The 15,267-nt window shown below is 37.0% G+C and overlaps 1 protein-coding gene across 1 annotated transcript in view; it reads left to right on the top strand.

The window, feature by feature from the left end:
* NEB (nebulin) overlaps positions 1–15,267 on the top strand; it is a 243,548-nt gene that overhangs the window by 73,385 nt on the left and 154,896 nt on the right. Inside the window, 14 exon segments of the mRNA XM_037849798.1 lie at positions 132–236; positions 1,275–1,382; positions 2,879–3,190; positions 3,323–3,529; positions 3,976–4,080; positions 5,029–5,136; positions 7,797–8,108; positions 8,295–8,498; positions 11,518–11,622; positions 12,783–12,890; positions 13,234–13,545; positions 13,970–14,173; positions 14,445–14,549; positions 14,636–14,743. Of these exon segments, the coding sequence (XP_037705726.1) occupies positions 132–236; positions 1,275–1,382; positions 2,879–3,190; positions 3,323–3,529; positions 3,976–4,080; positions 5,029–5,136; positions 7,797–8,108; positions 8,295–8,498; positions 11,518–11,622; positions 12,783–12,890; positions 13,234–13,545; positions 13,970–14,173; positions 14,445–14,549; positions 14,636–14,743 (2,403 nt within the window).

The following is a 15,267-nucleotide window of genomic DNA, read 5'->3' as shown; positions in this document are numbered from 1 at the left end:
TAATTCTTTAAACTAGATAATAAAACTGTATAAAACATTTATATGTATCTACAATGATATACATGTACTAAGTAAGCTTGTTTTCAAGATTTGAAACATTAACTGGCACTTTTTTTTTTTAAACTTTCTAGCACCTATACAAACAAGCATGGGAGGCTGACAAGACCAAAGTTCACATCATGCCTGATATCCCTCAGATTGTCTTGGCAAAGGCAAATGCGATTAATATGAGTGATGTAAGTATACTCTCCCACGTTGTCCTCTTTCTTTCCAGCCTATCTGAACCAGTGGAAAAAAATCACCTCATCACCCTCTTTCAATTATGAAGGTGAATGTTTTACAAACAATTATGGAAATCCACACACGAAAATCTCTTTCTAATCTCCCTTTGCTAGGAGTTGAAGTACGTCTGCCAGTCGGGGTTGGCCTGTGCAGTTAGGAACTTGAAGGATGATTGGACTCTGTTTTAGGGGAAGATATTCCATACCAAGCCAAAAGACTTAACAAGAGAAGAGCTTGGGGGCCAGGAGAAGAGAAAAAGGGAGCAAGAGTCCCGGGTCCTTGTTCTTAGAGAGCTCCTCTATTAAGTTTTTGAGATGGTCCTAAAGAGAGGTCTTGGGTAAAAAAAAATGGCAGGGAAAGGTGAACATCTTGAAGAATTTTTGGCAAGCTGTATTAACAGGGGATTCATGGCCTTGGTTAGAATATGAGTTGGTGTTTTCTTTAATTTCCTTTTTTAACTTACCCACTGCTACTAGGAAATTCTTTAATCCTACCTTTTTTCCCCCTTTTCTTATTGAATTCCACAATGAATTGGAATTACTGACTTTTTTTGGATTGTAGAATCCACATAATTATATAAATAAAAGTGTCAGTCATAAATATATAAATAAAAGTGTCAGTCATAAAACAGTAAAGTTTTGTTTTGATATAAGAATCTGGCTATTTTTGGTCCTTCCTTAACACTATTTTGAAAATATGCCGCAAAAAGAATCTACTGGATTCTCATATTATATTTAGTATACTTATAACCTGATAAAGACCAGTAAATTTCATTTGTTTCTGGTGGTTTGTTGAAAATACTTATGAGTTTATAAAAGATATTTTTTTTTCAAACTCAATTACATCACATGAGAGAATATTTAACCACTGAACTGCCAATGAAGCATTCTACTCAAAAATAAAAAGGAAGCCACATTGATAGTTTTCTGTTTTAAGATAAATCCAGGCTCTCCTATTTAGAAGGAAACTATTCCCTTTGCTTCTCTTTACAGAAACTCTACAAACTTTCTTTGGAAGAGTCAAGAAAGAAAGGCTATGATCTCAGAACGGATGCAATTCCTATCCAAGCTGCCAAGGCTTCAAGAGATATTGCAAGTGATGTGAGTCTGAGGGAAAGCAGTCCCTTGGCTGGGATTTCTATTCAACCAAAATAATAAGGGCTGAGTTCTGGAAACACTGAGTAGCTAAAGTATGGAAAAAAGTGTACCTGCTAATGACAGCTTCAGACTGCTCTGTGAATGCTTCTTAGCCTTGCTCCTGTTTTTTCTCTGGTATTTCTGAAAAACCCAAATGCTAACCACATTATGACCCTCATAAATGTCAGCTTCTGGACTGGTGAGATGTAGGTGAAACTGCTTTAAACTCTGGCTCCAAAGTGATGGCCTGCAGAAACCCAAAGCCCTTCACCAAGGTTTCTTGGTAACAGACTTGTGTCGCTCTTGCCTCCTCTTCTTAAACTCTGTCTTCCTAACAGAATGCCTCCTTTTGTAGTGTTCTGAAGCCTGCTCATTTGCTCATTTGGGCTCATGAGAACCAATCATAATATAGTCAGGAATTTTACGAACCAGTTGTTAAACCGTTGGTAACCTACCATCAGCCATGGTGGGAGTATTTACACCACAGAAATTGACAAACACTGCAAATTAGGGCTTGTCCCTCTTCCCAGAGAGCCGGTGTTTCAGCATACCACTACAACAGCAGATCACCCAAAGGAAGCTCAATTCTTTTATTGAGTTGTGTCCACAAGAAATCCACTCATGGTGAGCATTTTGTGGGTGGGGGGTCATGGGAGGAAGGTATTTCAGAGCACTCTGTCCCTCACCCCCGCAGTTCTTTCTACTTTCTCCAGCCTTTTCCTTCCATGTTCTCCACCTTCCCCACCTATCCACCCCTATCCCACTCCCACATGATCCTGGGAACTCCTGGCTCTTCTTCTATTACGCTGGAGTAATACGGCTCTCCCGGTTCCAACCCCCTAACTTGCACACTCAAGCTCACGAAGATATGGGCAGAATAAGAAGTTCTCCATGTATCAGGATCTTCCCTTTCTAGGGGAAAGTTGGGCTGCTAAACAATAAAATTTATTCCCCGTTTGACCAATTTAGAAACTCTTAAAAGGAGCTCCACAAATGGAAAGCTAAACTAAAATTATACTGTGTCCCTCATAACTGGTCCTATTCTCGTAAGTAAATGACTGGCTGGGTGTTTCTCAGGGTGCTGTTACTGCTGGAACATTCTGCTTCTTTCTCTCATTTGTCATATTCTGTTCACCTACTAATGTTCTGTTTAGCATTAACAATGTAATATGTGCAGAAGTCTGTTTGATGAATTATCAAAAGATCTGGGGTCTAATCCTTAGTGACCTTGGCAAGCCCCTCACCTTTACGCATCTATAAAATGGGGCAAAAATAAGCTTTGTTATCCACCTCACAAGGTAGTTGTGAGTTACATAGTTACAAAGATAAATGTGAAAAATGTGTTTTGTGAACTGTAAAACCCTGCACAAGCATCACTTTTAAAGAAATATGAATATTGGTACTAGAATAACTTTTAGTTAGGGAATTCCTCTACATACATATTCAAATTTTCTTCACAGTATAAATATAGACACAATTATGAAAAGGAGAGGGGGAAAATGGTTGGTTTCCGCAGTCTGGAAGATGATCCCAAATTGGTCCATTCAATGCAAGTGGCCAAGATGCAATCTGATCGGGAGTACAAGAAAAACTATGAGAAGACAAAGACCATCTACCACACCCCTGCGGACATGCTCAGTGTCATGGCCGCCAAGGATGCCCAAGCCAACATCACCAACACCAACTACAAGCACCTGATCCACAAGTACATCCTCCTTCCAGATGCGATGAGCATCGAGCTGACCAGGAATATGAATCGCTTACAGAGTGATGTAAGGCTCTCCTCTGTCTGGGTGACGGGTGGGTTCCTAGCATGGGGAGGGAATCAGTCTTCCCTGTCCACTGAGAAATGCCTGTGTTTTATACTGATAAAGTAAAATAGAATTGGCCTCTCTTCTTCATAGAATGAGTATAAGCAGGACTACAATGAATGGTACAAAGGGCTTGGCTGGAGTCCAGCTGGCTCCCTAGAAGTGGAGAAGGCCAAGAAAGCAACTGAATATGCCAGTGATCAGAAATACCGCCAGCACCCGAGCAACTTCCAGTTTAAGAAATTGTTGGACTCCATGGACATGGTGCTTGCGAAGCAGAATGCACACACCATGAACAAGGTGGGTAGAACAGCTCTCCTTCCATACTGCTCTCAAGTGAGGAAGGGGTAGCAGGCTCTGGTTCTTGTTTGGGATATTTAGTTCATGTCCATCACTTCTAGGCAATGGCAAACATTTCCAGAGCATCCCCTCACTCCATTTCCTTCCTCTGCAGCCTTTTATTTTTTCTTCTCCTGTTCTTCTAATTGGGTTAGAATTATTTTTTTTATTATTATAACTTAAGTGCTTTTAATCCATTCTATAAGAAGCAAAATATTTAAAATAATACTTTTTAAAAACAGAGTGTGGTTTTAGTGTCTTTTCTTAATCATATAGTACCCTAGTTACTAGTTTAATGTACTTAATTTAGTGTATTGAACTACTCTGTATATCTGTATAAATTCTTTTCATTCTGTTTCTCCTGAATAGTTACTCAAATCTCAAAGGTCTTTTTCTGCACTTCCTAGCATTTATACACCATTGATTGGAATAAAGAGAAGACCAAGATTCATGTGATGCCAGATACACCAGATATTTTGCAAGCCAAACAGAATCAAACACTCTACAGTCAGGTAAAACAATATAAAAATTTCTTTAAGTTGGTTTGAAACTTGTGACTTTATTAAATGATGTTAGACCAGTTTATAAGGTCTCCAACTGGTTAGCTTAAGGATGTTGCAAAATATAGCAGTTAAGAAGAGCAAAGACTTCAGCCGTGACTGTGTGCCCCACGGAGGCAGGTACTGTGCTGTACTCACAGGTGCAAAGCAGGAAATCCACAAATAACTGTGGAAAGAAAAACCTGCCTCAAACAGACCTGGTATGAGTTTGGGCTGGGCCTTTTATGCTCCATTTATGAGTTGAATGGTATTCGGCAGATCACTGATGCGTCTAAACCTAAGTTTTCTCATCTATAAAATTGGAACCGTAAAAGAGTATATACCATAGATCGCCGTGAGCATCAATTGGGAAATTCCCTGGAAGACTGTCAGCACTGTGCCTGGACACAGTAAATGCTGGATAATTATTCTGTTTTTTATTAACAGCCAGTTTTAACACATGTACTTCCATTCAATGAATTTGACTCAGGTTAACTCATTTATTGCAACTCAAAAAAGGCATATCTTCAACTACTATTTTTTTTATCACTTAGATAATTAAAATTTGGTGGCCTGAAATTCTGTTGTTATTGATTATCTAATATCTGTTTTCAAAATAGAGAGCCCAGGCTGTACTTAACAACAGGGGAAAAGTTACCTGATATGACCATATTGTTTCTGAACATTAAAAGTCATACTCAGATATCTTGCCTGGGAGTCTCAGAGTCAAAAAAATTAGAGCCGGTTCATGTAATGCTAAGTCATTGCTTGTTTTACTCTACTTAATATCTTGTTTTGTTTTTATCCATATCTTTAGAGAAAAAGGAAAAGATGCTAGAATCTGATGTCTACTCTCCAGATAGACTTTTGCTTAATAATCTGTTGGGTTTTCAACAATCTAGAAAATCTTTTAATTTTCAGAAATTCTATAAACTTGGATGGGAAGAAGCTTTAAAGAAAGGCTATGATCTCCCGCTGGATGCAATTTCTGTGCAGCTGGCCAAAGCTTCAAGAGACATTGCTAGCGATGTAAGTACTCATTTGACTTCTATAAGGTTATATTTTTATCTGTATCGGGTAACTTAATGTCACACTATTTTTACAGATAGCCTTAATTTTTGAAAATGTGATGTTGCTCCCTTCATCCTTTCCTATTCACTTTGTCTATCCAGAATTCACTCTCCTTTATCACTGATCATAAAACAAAAAGAGGCTTGCTGAATAGAGGTTGGGCCAGAGGACCTCTAAGATTCATTACACGAAGATGCTATTTTTCTAGACTTTACAAAGGAACCAGAGATTTCAGTTTTCCCCAGTTTACCCGAAAATAATTTCTCCATTTTCTATTTGTCTATTTTAGACAAATTCAAAGTGCCAGATAAATAAATGAAGCCCAACAACCTGATATTGATGAATATTATATGCACACATTTTTAAATTAGCTGAAAATTCTTTTTATTTCACCCATCCTTGCATTTGCATAGTTATGATAAACTAGTTTGGGGTATAAAAACTCCAGGAAAAGTTCAGGAATTTAGGTGTAAGGTCCAGAGAACTTAACTCTATTTTATGCTGGATATCTGGTCCAAAGTCATTAGAACATGAATACCCACTCATTAAAGTATGGCTTCTAGTTGTGATTGGAGATGGTAATAAATTTGGTGAATAAACTAGAGGTATCCTCTACTGATTAATTAAATTTTTATAAATATTTAGTGTAGATACTGTGCATAAGATTAACATATTGATAAACATATTGTTTTGTTAATCCCAAGAATTAACCTTGAAAAAATTCAAAGGGCCTTTGTTATAGAAAATAAATTACCAGAATTTGATATGGAAGCAAAATTCTTAATCAAAGTCTTTAAAACATAAACTAAACAAGGATTTTGTTCAATACGGAGGTTAAAGTAAAGAGTAGAGAGAAAGAGGGTCTAAAGACAGAATCTGACAATAAATTCTAAGAATATTAGGGAAGAACCTCTCTAACCCAATTAATTATGGCATTCCAGAAGTGTTGAGAAATTACTTAGATTATGGATTATTACCCACTTTCTCACTTCCAGGGGCAATACCTCATTAAGATGAATCAATGTGGTGATGAACCTAAAAGCAATAATGGTGTTTGAATATTTGCCAAACAGCAAACTCATTTTCATTTAATTATATATGCTCCCCAGAAGTTAAAGCTAGTTTAGGAATTGAAGAAATAACATCAATATTTTTTCTAACAACCCAACAACTGATATTACCTAATCGCTTTTTGTGTGAACCCATTTATTAGAACCTTTTGAAATCTTATCCTAAAATTAACTATGAGGGAACTTTCCTACCATTGTAAAGATAAGATGCTTTATCTCCTCCCAAAGTCTAAAGGTTTTTATATCTACAAAATTTCAGAAACTAGAAATACTGTTTATGGGTTTTTAATTTAATGCGTTGGAATCAAAGCCTTTAGAGTCAGAGGATAATTTAAAGATTATTTAATATAATCTCCCACCCAATGTCCTACCTTCTCTCCATCTCTAACAGGTAGTCATCCAGTCTGTGGGTACTTACAAAGATAAGAATTTTTAAGTCATCCAGGGCAGGTCATTTCCTTGCGGGATTATCTCTCAATGTCATTATATACTTCCTTACTTCAGCTCTAGGTCAGCTCTAGGTCTGTGTTTTAGAGTACCACAAAGTAGTTTATTTTCTCTTTGTCCTGACATCTCCTCAAACATTTCATTGCTTACCTGTTCTTCTTTGCTCTTGGTGTTATAAATTCTTTAATCTTCTGATCACTCTATTTTGAGTTTATACTATTTTTTTTCTGAAGAAACTCCCTCAAAAAATATAGTGCCTTGAAACTGAGTCTTGATTTCCTGATAAGTGAGGTCATCCCAGAGTAAAAAAGCTTCAGACTTGCCTTATATTATATTATATTATATTATATTGCCTTGTGCCCCATAAAGAATCTATGGCACTGCTTTTTATAAGCAATTGTGTTTAGTACCTAGCATAATGTAAACACTATTATTACTATCATTATTATTATCATTGTTATAATTTTATCTAGAATTAATACAAATGTTTCTCCATTCAAATTGAAAAGCGGGATTTTACTTTTGCTCTCTTAAATTTATCTAGTTCATTCTGACCCATCATGGCAGTATGTTGAGATCTTGTGGAATCTTCTTTCAAATGTAACAATTAGCTGTTCTTAGCTACCTGTGCATGCAAGATATGGATCTTGAACAGGACAAGGCTATATGACATATCCAGATGGTAAAACTAAAATTCCTGCTACTTAATAAGTTAATCTACACTATTAGAGTCCTGAATCAAGTCCTGAATCTTCCTAATTTTTCTGCAATTCATCTCATACTTCTCCATTATTCCATCATTACAAGAGATTTATCAAATGCTACCCTAAAGTCAGCATACACAGTATCTAGCACATGCTAGCATATATTTCTGCCTCTAGTTGGAATTAATTTCTCATCATAACCTCTCTTGATATTCAACTACATTTGGTTTCTTTGGAAGCCTCCATGTCAACACAGCTTTACATTTCTTACTAAGTGAGCATAGCTTCCCTTCTGTCATTTCAGTTGTAGAAAATAGACACATGCAAACCAAGCAAATTAAGCTTAGCTTGTTGTTTCCTTATGTTAATAAAAGAACTGTGTTGCCTCTGATTTCAGTTTAAATACAAACAAGGCTACCGCAAGCAAGTCGGCCACCATATTGGATTCCGGAACTTGGAAGATGATCCAAAGCTTGTGTTGTCCATGAATGTAGCCAAAATGCAGAGCGACAGGGAGTACAAGAAGGACTTTGAGAAGTGGAAGACCAACTTCAGCAGCCCAGTGGACATGCTGGCGGTGGTACAGGCCAAGCTGTGCCAGACCCTGGTCAGTGACGTGGACTACAAGAACTACCTGCATGGGTGGACGTGCCTGCCCGACCAGAACGATGTTATTCAAGCTAAAAAAGCTTATGAACTTCAGAGTGAGGTCAGTTTCTATTAAATAAAATAATTTATACCTTACTTTGTATCTCATCTCTTCATTTTGTGGAAGACAGAAACTAGAAAGAGGAATTGTTGAAAATCTAAAATGTCTTCTTGAAATGCATAAATCACGAGAGTAAAGGTTCCAAATGAGGATAGAACTTTGATGGCTTTCTTTGTCCTTTCACAGAATGTGTATAAGTCTGATCTGGAGTGGCTGAGAGGCATAGGATGGAGTCCCCTGGGTTCTTTGGAGGCAGAAAAGAACAAGCGGGCTTCAGAAATCATCAGTGAGAAGAAATATCGTCAACCACCAGACACAAACAAGTTCACTAGCATTCCTGATGCCATGGACATAGTTTTGGCAAAGACAAATGCCAAAAATAGGAGTGATGTGAGTAATTCTTTGTAAATAAATAAAGTAGATTATAGTGGCTGCTCCTTGGCAGGTGCTCAATAGGCATTTGCTAAACAAGTGAGTAGGATAGCATTGCATAACATAGGATAGCACAGCGTAATGTATAATATTTGGGTGCTTCATTTGACTTATCAGTTACCTCACATTGAATGGTACAAAAATGGGTTAGTATACGTTTTTATCACCCAAAGCTTGCTTATTTGTTCATTGATTCATTCATCTAGCATGTAGTGAGAAACTATCACACATACTTTTGCTCTTTGAAATTTGCAGTAAAGACAGATTTTTGGTGGTGGTGGTGGTGTAGAGTGTATGAGGGGGAGAAATTCTGGATATTTTACACAGGCACAATGGAAATATTATCAAGAGTATATTTTCCACCAAATGTTTATAATGCATTTAGCTTAGCTGAATCAAGATAAACTGTTGATACTAAGTCATAGTAAAAAATTATATATCCCATCTTCAACTTACTTTCTTCTCCAGCACTGCAAGCAGTGTCTGGCATATACTAGGTGCTCAATAAATATCTATCAAGTAAAATAAATGAAAGATAGCAGCGTAGAGTAATTCTCTGTAGAAAAGAGAAAGATAAGTTATCACTGCTCAGTAGAAGCATCACCCTGAAAACTACAGAAAATTATGTACACTGAGATTATGGAACTGGTGAGGTTTAAATAAGTATGTAACAATAACCATTTGAATCTTAGATGGATTTAAATATATTTTTTATATAGGATCTATTTTTACATATATATTAGAAATTTTATATGATATTTAAGCCCATATAAGCTCATAGTAAGCATCTGATAAATTGTGGCTTCTTTCTTCCCAATTTTGCAATTTTGATATCCAAAACTTACAGTAAATGCTTGCCTTTCAGCTCCATTATTAATGTTCAAGTTTTCATTTCTTTTTTTTTTTTCTTTCCTTTCTGATGACAATTTGAATCCAGCAGGCTGACTGATAAAGCAACAAATTTAGGCAAAACATTTTTTCTGTCTTGGAATCCAGGTTTCTTTTTATTCTATGAAACAGGGCTACTTACAAAGCTCTGAGGTAATAAGAGGACAAAGAGAGAAACTCTGAATCATAAAATTCCTCACTGTAAATGTCCCAGGATGGATCTCTCCAGCATCTTGCCTTCGTTAAGGAATGCTGAGCTGCTGATCCCCTCTGGCCTCCAGGCAGCCAAGCAGGACCCATTGTCTCCATGTGTCATGGGATGAAAGTAGCACATGGCAGCTAAGAAATGACTTCTTGGAAGTGTGAAATCAGTTACTTAGATGCTGGAAGGAGAACTTGTGGTGGAGAGGTGATGTCATGGTCTAGCTTAGTGGTTCTCAACCAGAGGACGATCTTGTCCCACAGGGCACATTCGGTAATATCGGGAGACATTTTTAGTTGTCACAACTTGGGGATGGTGTGCTACTGGCATCTAATGGATAGAGGCCAGGGGTGCTGCTAAACATCCCACAATGCACAGGACAGCCCCCTACAACAAAGAATCATCCAGTGTACAATGTCAAAATGCTGAGAATGAGAAACTCTGGTCTTACTTAATCAGAAAGAACTGTTCAGAACTGCGCTATAAATGTTTATGGAAATTAACAAGTCTTGCTTTGTTTTGCTCCTGAAGGTTTTAATGGCTTTTCTGGGTTATACAGACAGTAATAAACATGCTCAGGAAGGAGAAAAATGACAGCCCCACACACCCCACACTTCAAAGGGAAATTGACAAGTCCAAGGAACCAATAAGACTGTAAAAATGTTTATTTTTAAATAATTTCAAGTATACAAAAAAGTTGCAAAAATAGCACTAATAATTCCCGTATGTATAAACACATATATTCCTTCACCCAGATTCCCCAAATGTTTAAGTTCACCACATTCATTGTCTGTCAGTCTGTCTCTCTTTCTGTTTCTTTCTTTTGCATATTTATATGTATATATGTATGTCAAATGCTTCATAGTGCCACTTTACCCCTAAATATTTCAGTGTGTATTTCCTAAAAACAAAAACATTCTCTTATGTAGCCACAGTACAATTATCAAAATCAGGACATCAGTGTTGGTACAATATTGTTATGTATTCTACAGAATTTATTCAATTTTATCACTAATGATTTTATAGCAAAAGAAAAAAAAAATTCTTGTCCAGAATCCAGTTCAAGATCACACACTGAGTTTTCCTGTCATGTCTTTGTAGTTGCCTTTATTCTAGACTCAGCATTTCTTTGTCTTTCAAGTCCTTGATATTTGTGAAGAGTGCAGGTCAATTGTTTTGTAGAATGCCCCTCAATTTGGTTTCATTTGGAGTTTCCTTATGATTAGATTCAGGTTAGGTATTTTGGGCAGGAATATCACACGTTTTCTCCCGAGTACGTCACATCAGGAGTCATTTGATATCAATTTGTCCCATTGATGGGATAATTTTAATTCTTATAACTTGATTAAAGTAGTGTCTGCTGAGTTTCTCCAGTGTCAAATTACCATTTTACACTTCATAATGCATAAGTGTCTTGTGAAGAGATTCTCTGATACTATGCAAATAGCTTGTTTCTCATCAAGCTTTCATCCCATATTCTAATCCTCCAAAATAATTTTAAGGTAAAACTATAAAAATATAACTATATGGTAACACTATAAGTAATAGGTCACATAGGAAATGAGACTCCCTGATATCTAGATATACTTTGAATATGTCATTTTTGAGACAATGATGGCTATCTTCCAAAAAAACATGGAGGAGAACGTTTAACACCTGAAAGATGGGGAACTGCTATTCCATTTAATGATACTGGCAAGTGCTCTAATTACTTGGTTTGATTTCTTTTAGGCCAGATTATCTGTAACTTTAAACAAGTGATTCATAAATCTGATTGTGTTATCAATTATAATATTTAGTTCAGATGGATTCAGTAATCCTGGCTGAAATAAGCCGTCATTCATTAATCTCACACCACCACTGAAAAACTTGCATTTCTCATTTTAGAGACTTTATAGAGAAGCTTGGGACAAGGACAAGACCCAAATTCACATCATGCCTGATACGCCTGACATTATTCTGGCTAAAGCAAACTTAATCAATACAAGTGATGTAAGTTTCCAAATGCAGCATGTGTTTTCAGAAAGCTCATTTTATTTGCTTCTAAGTCAGTAAAGTAATTTGGAAGTCCTTCTGAGTTCCTGAATCATTTTAATTAATACCTTCTATGTGACTTAGATTCCTCATTTAGTGGCTTTTTGCTTAAATGTCAAAATGTTCACATTCCCAATGTCAGTCTCAGCTAGGGGACTTGTGCTCTCTGCTCCTTGAAGTGCATTATTATATGTCTTATTGTAACGTAATGGTTTATATCACTCCTACGTGTATGGGAGCGCTTTGGGGACAAAGACAATTCACAGTGGATCAACAGCGCTTACCTAGCATAGTGTCTGACCCATAGTAGATATTCAATGGGATTTTACGTGAGTGAGCATGCAATACCCATGCAGGAGAATTTCATTTTTATTTTTATAGTAATCATAGCAAAATCTTTTTAGATACATGGTTTGAAAATTAAATATTTTAAATCCAAATTCCAAACTCTAGTGGGGAATGACTTGAACATTAAATGAATACATTAAAATAATGTAAAATTTATAAGCACAAGACCAGGACCAATAGACATTTAAACCAATCTGGGTTCTGGGTAAAAGTACATTTTAAATTATATTCTCAACTATTTGATGAAGTAAAGCTTTTTAGAGAAGATATTTAAGCTTTTCTCAAAAAAATCTTAAATTTTAAAAATTATGAAGGACTACAGATGTAGACCATACTTTGAACAGCCCTCAATTGGGAAATAGACTCCATTTGGCATGATTTTTTTCCCCACCAGAGGAGTTAGGTGGAAAGGCATTGCTCTCGCTTTCTAACAAAAACTTCTAATGAGACACTCAAAGTTAATTGGAAAACAGCAACTAAATGATATTTCATTTCATTTCTCTACCCATTTCCTCATGCCTCATTCTCAGGGGGATGTGGGAAGAGTTGACATTTAATTTTGTTGATCTAGATAATCAAAGAGGTTTAACAGTTAAAATAGGATCATTAGCAATCAATGGGCATCATTTCCAATTACATTTGAGTATTCTAGAGCACAGGTACTATTCTAATGGACTCTTAAAATATTTAGCACAGTGCATCCATTATGCTGCAGTTGTTTATGGAGTATCTTTTTCACCCACGAAGTGATCTTCCTAATTTCTTAACAGAAACTCTACCGAATGGGCTATGAGGAGCTGAAGAGAAAAGGTTACGATCTTCCCCTTGATGCCATACCAATCAAAGCAGCAAAAGCGTCCCGGGAAATTGCCAGCGATGTAAGACTTTATTACCTGCTCATATTGATTCAATTGCAATTTATAACTTCAAAGCAGTCCCAATTTAATTTTAAATAGGACAAAATCTTTTAAGGAGTAACAAATTAAAACAGGGTGAAATGATCCCAGAGATGCATCCCAGGGTGAGAATAAGATCAAGGATGCATTTGTTATGTATGGCATTTGTAGCTGAATTTAGTCTTTAATCTTCTCTATCAAAAAACTGAAATCTGTGGCTCTCTCAGTTCTCAGTAAAATAATTAATGTGCTTTGTAATTTGCCACAGAGATGGCAAAAATAAGTTAATTTTGAAAGGAATGAGATCCATTTTTTTTCCCTTTAGTACAAGTACAAGGAAGGTTTTCGCAAGCAGCTGGGCCACCACATCGGAGCCCGGAACATTGAGGATGACCCCAAGATGACGTGGTCCATGCACGTGGCCAAGATGCAGAGCGACAGGGAGTACAAGAAGGACTTTGAGAAGTGGAAGACCAAATTCAGCAGCCCAGTGGACATGCTGGCGGTAGTGCAGGCCAAGCTGTGCCAGACCCTGGTCAGTGACGTGGACTACAAGAACTACCTGCATGGGTGGACGTGCCTGCCCGACCAGAACGACATCATCCACGCTCGGCGGGCCTACGACCTGCAGAGTGACGTGAGTTTAAGGTTTTTCTTTGGCCAATAAAATGTATGTATGCTTTTCTAAGTATCAAACCTCCCCCAAAGTGAGGGGAGTTGAGTTTACACCACCATGTTCTACTGCCCAGGACTAATGTCCAAGCGCTAAACGGTCACCCAAACACCAGGAGACCCCATTATTCCACAAGGAAAGAGCCAGCAAAGCCCCTGCTGCTTTAGTGGAAGCTTCTTTTATTATGTGGAGAGTCTTTCTCTATGTGCTTCTGTTTAATTTGTTTTCCAAGACTCTGCTTTTAATCTCAATATTTTGTTGGTTCATAAGACATGCTAAGGCATAAATATTTCCCAAGAATTGAAGCATTAAAATACATAATGAAAATTTGTTCCTTTGGGGGCATATTGTTATGCTTTATTAAGTTGTTTTTCACTTGGAATTTCAGAATTTGTACAAGGCTGATCTTCAGTGGCTAAAAGGCATTGGCTGGATATCTAGTGGTTCTCTTGAGGATGAGAAGAACAAAAGAGCAACCCAGATTTTGAGTGACCACGTTTACCGTCAACACCCAGATAAATTCAAGTTTTCCAGCCTCATGGACTCTATGCCAATGGTTTTAGCAAAAAACAATGCTATTACCATGAACCATGTAAGTCCTTTCTTTGTTTGAGAGTGTTATTGATTGTGTGTGTGTATAAACATTGAAATTTGTCTCTGCAGAAGCAAAATTCATATTCAAATTATTTTATTTGCCATTAACGTGGTTTTTTAAGTAAGTTTTGTATTTCCTACTGTTTCCAATGGTGTTGCAAACACCACCTCATAGAGCAGACTTTCTCTATTCTCATTAAGAATCAGACTATTATAATCTGTCTATTCATTACTGGCCTGTACTAGCCACATCTTTTGGTTTGTTTCAGCGCCTCTACACAGAAGCTTGGGATAAAGATAAAGCCAGTATCCACATTATGCCAGACACCCCGGAAGTTTTACTTGCTAAGCAAAACAAAATAAATTACAGTGAGGTAAGCAACATTGTCATGGTTCACACTATGTTTTCCTTAAAATGCACATTGTAAATCAAACCCATGATTATTTATGTCTGCTTTAGAAACTATATAAACTTGGCCTAGAAGAAGCCAGGAGTAAAGGCTGTGATCTGCGGCTGGATGCCATTCCCATCCAGGCAGCCAAAGCCTCCAGAGATATCGCGAGTGAAGTGAGTACACCTGAAAAGTTGCTCTACTGGGCTCAAAGATTTCTTTCTCTCTCCTACATGTATAGTAGAGCAGGCAACCTTTGAGGTTAAAGCTCTTGCTAATGGTTTCTTTTTCAGCAAGTAATTTAAAATCATGGTAATGGGATTCTCAACACAAAGACCTAACTTCTAACCATGGCCAAGTCCATAGCAGCACACATTTTAAAACATGTCTGTGTCCTGCTGAACAAAAGCATTGTGCGCTTGACTGGAGTTCGGCCTTCTTTTTGGCTTTTGCACATGATGTATTTGTTGTATAAAATCAAACTCATTGTAGTGGTCCATCAAAACTCAGCCCATGCTTTATGAACCAAAGAACCTTCAAGGGCCAAGCGAATGGGATATATTATTCTATTCAAAGTTCAGCCATCCATCTGGACCATGTATTTGTCTACACATCCAGCAATCGGCTGCTGAGATTTATTCTCTTTAAAAAATAGATTTGCTCACTTTTCTAGAAATGTTTATCTTTCCATTTCTTTTGT

Source organism: Choloepus didactylus, chromosome 9 (assembly GCF_015220235.1).
Source record: "Choloepus didactylus isolate mChoDid1 chromosome 9, mChoDid1.pri, whole genome shotgun sequence".
Classification (NCBI taxonomy): Eukaryota; Metazoa; Chordata; class Mammalia; order Pilosa; family Megalonychidae; genus Choloepus; species Choloepus didactylus.
This window is presented reverse-complemented; position numbering and strand designations above follow the sequence as displayed.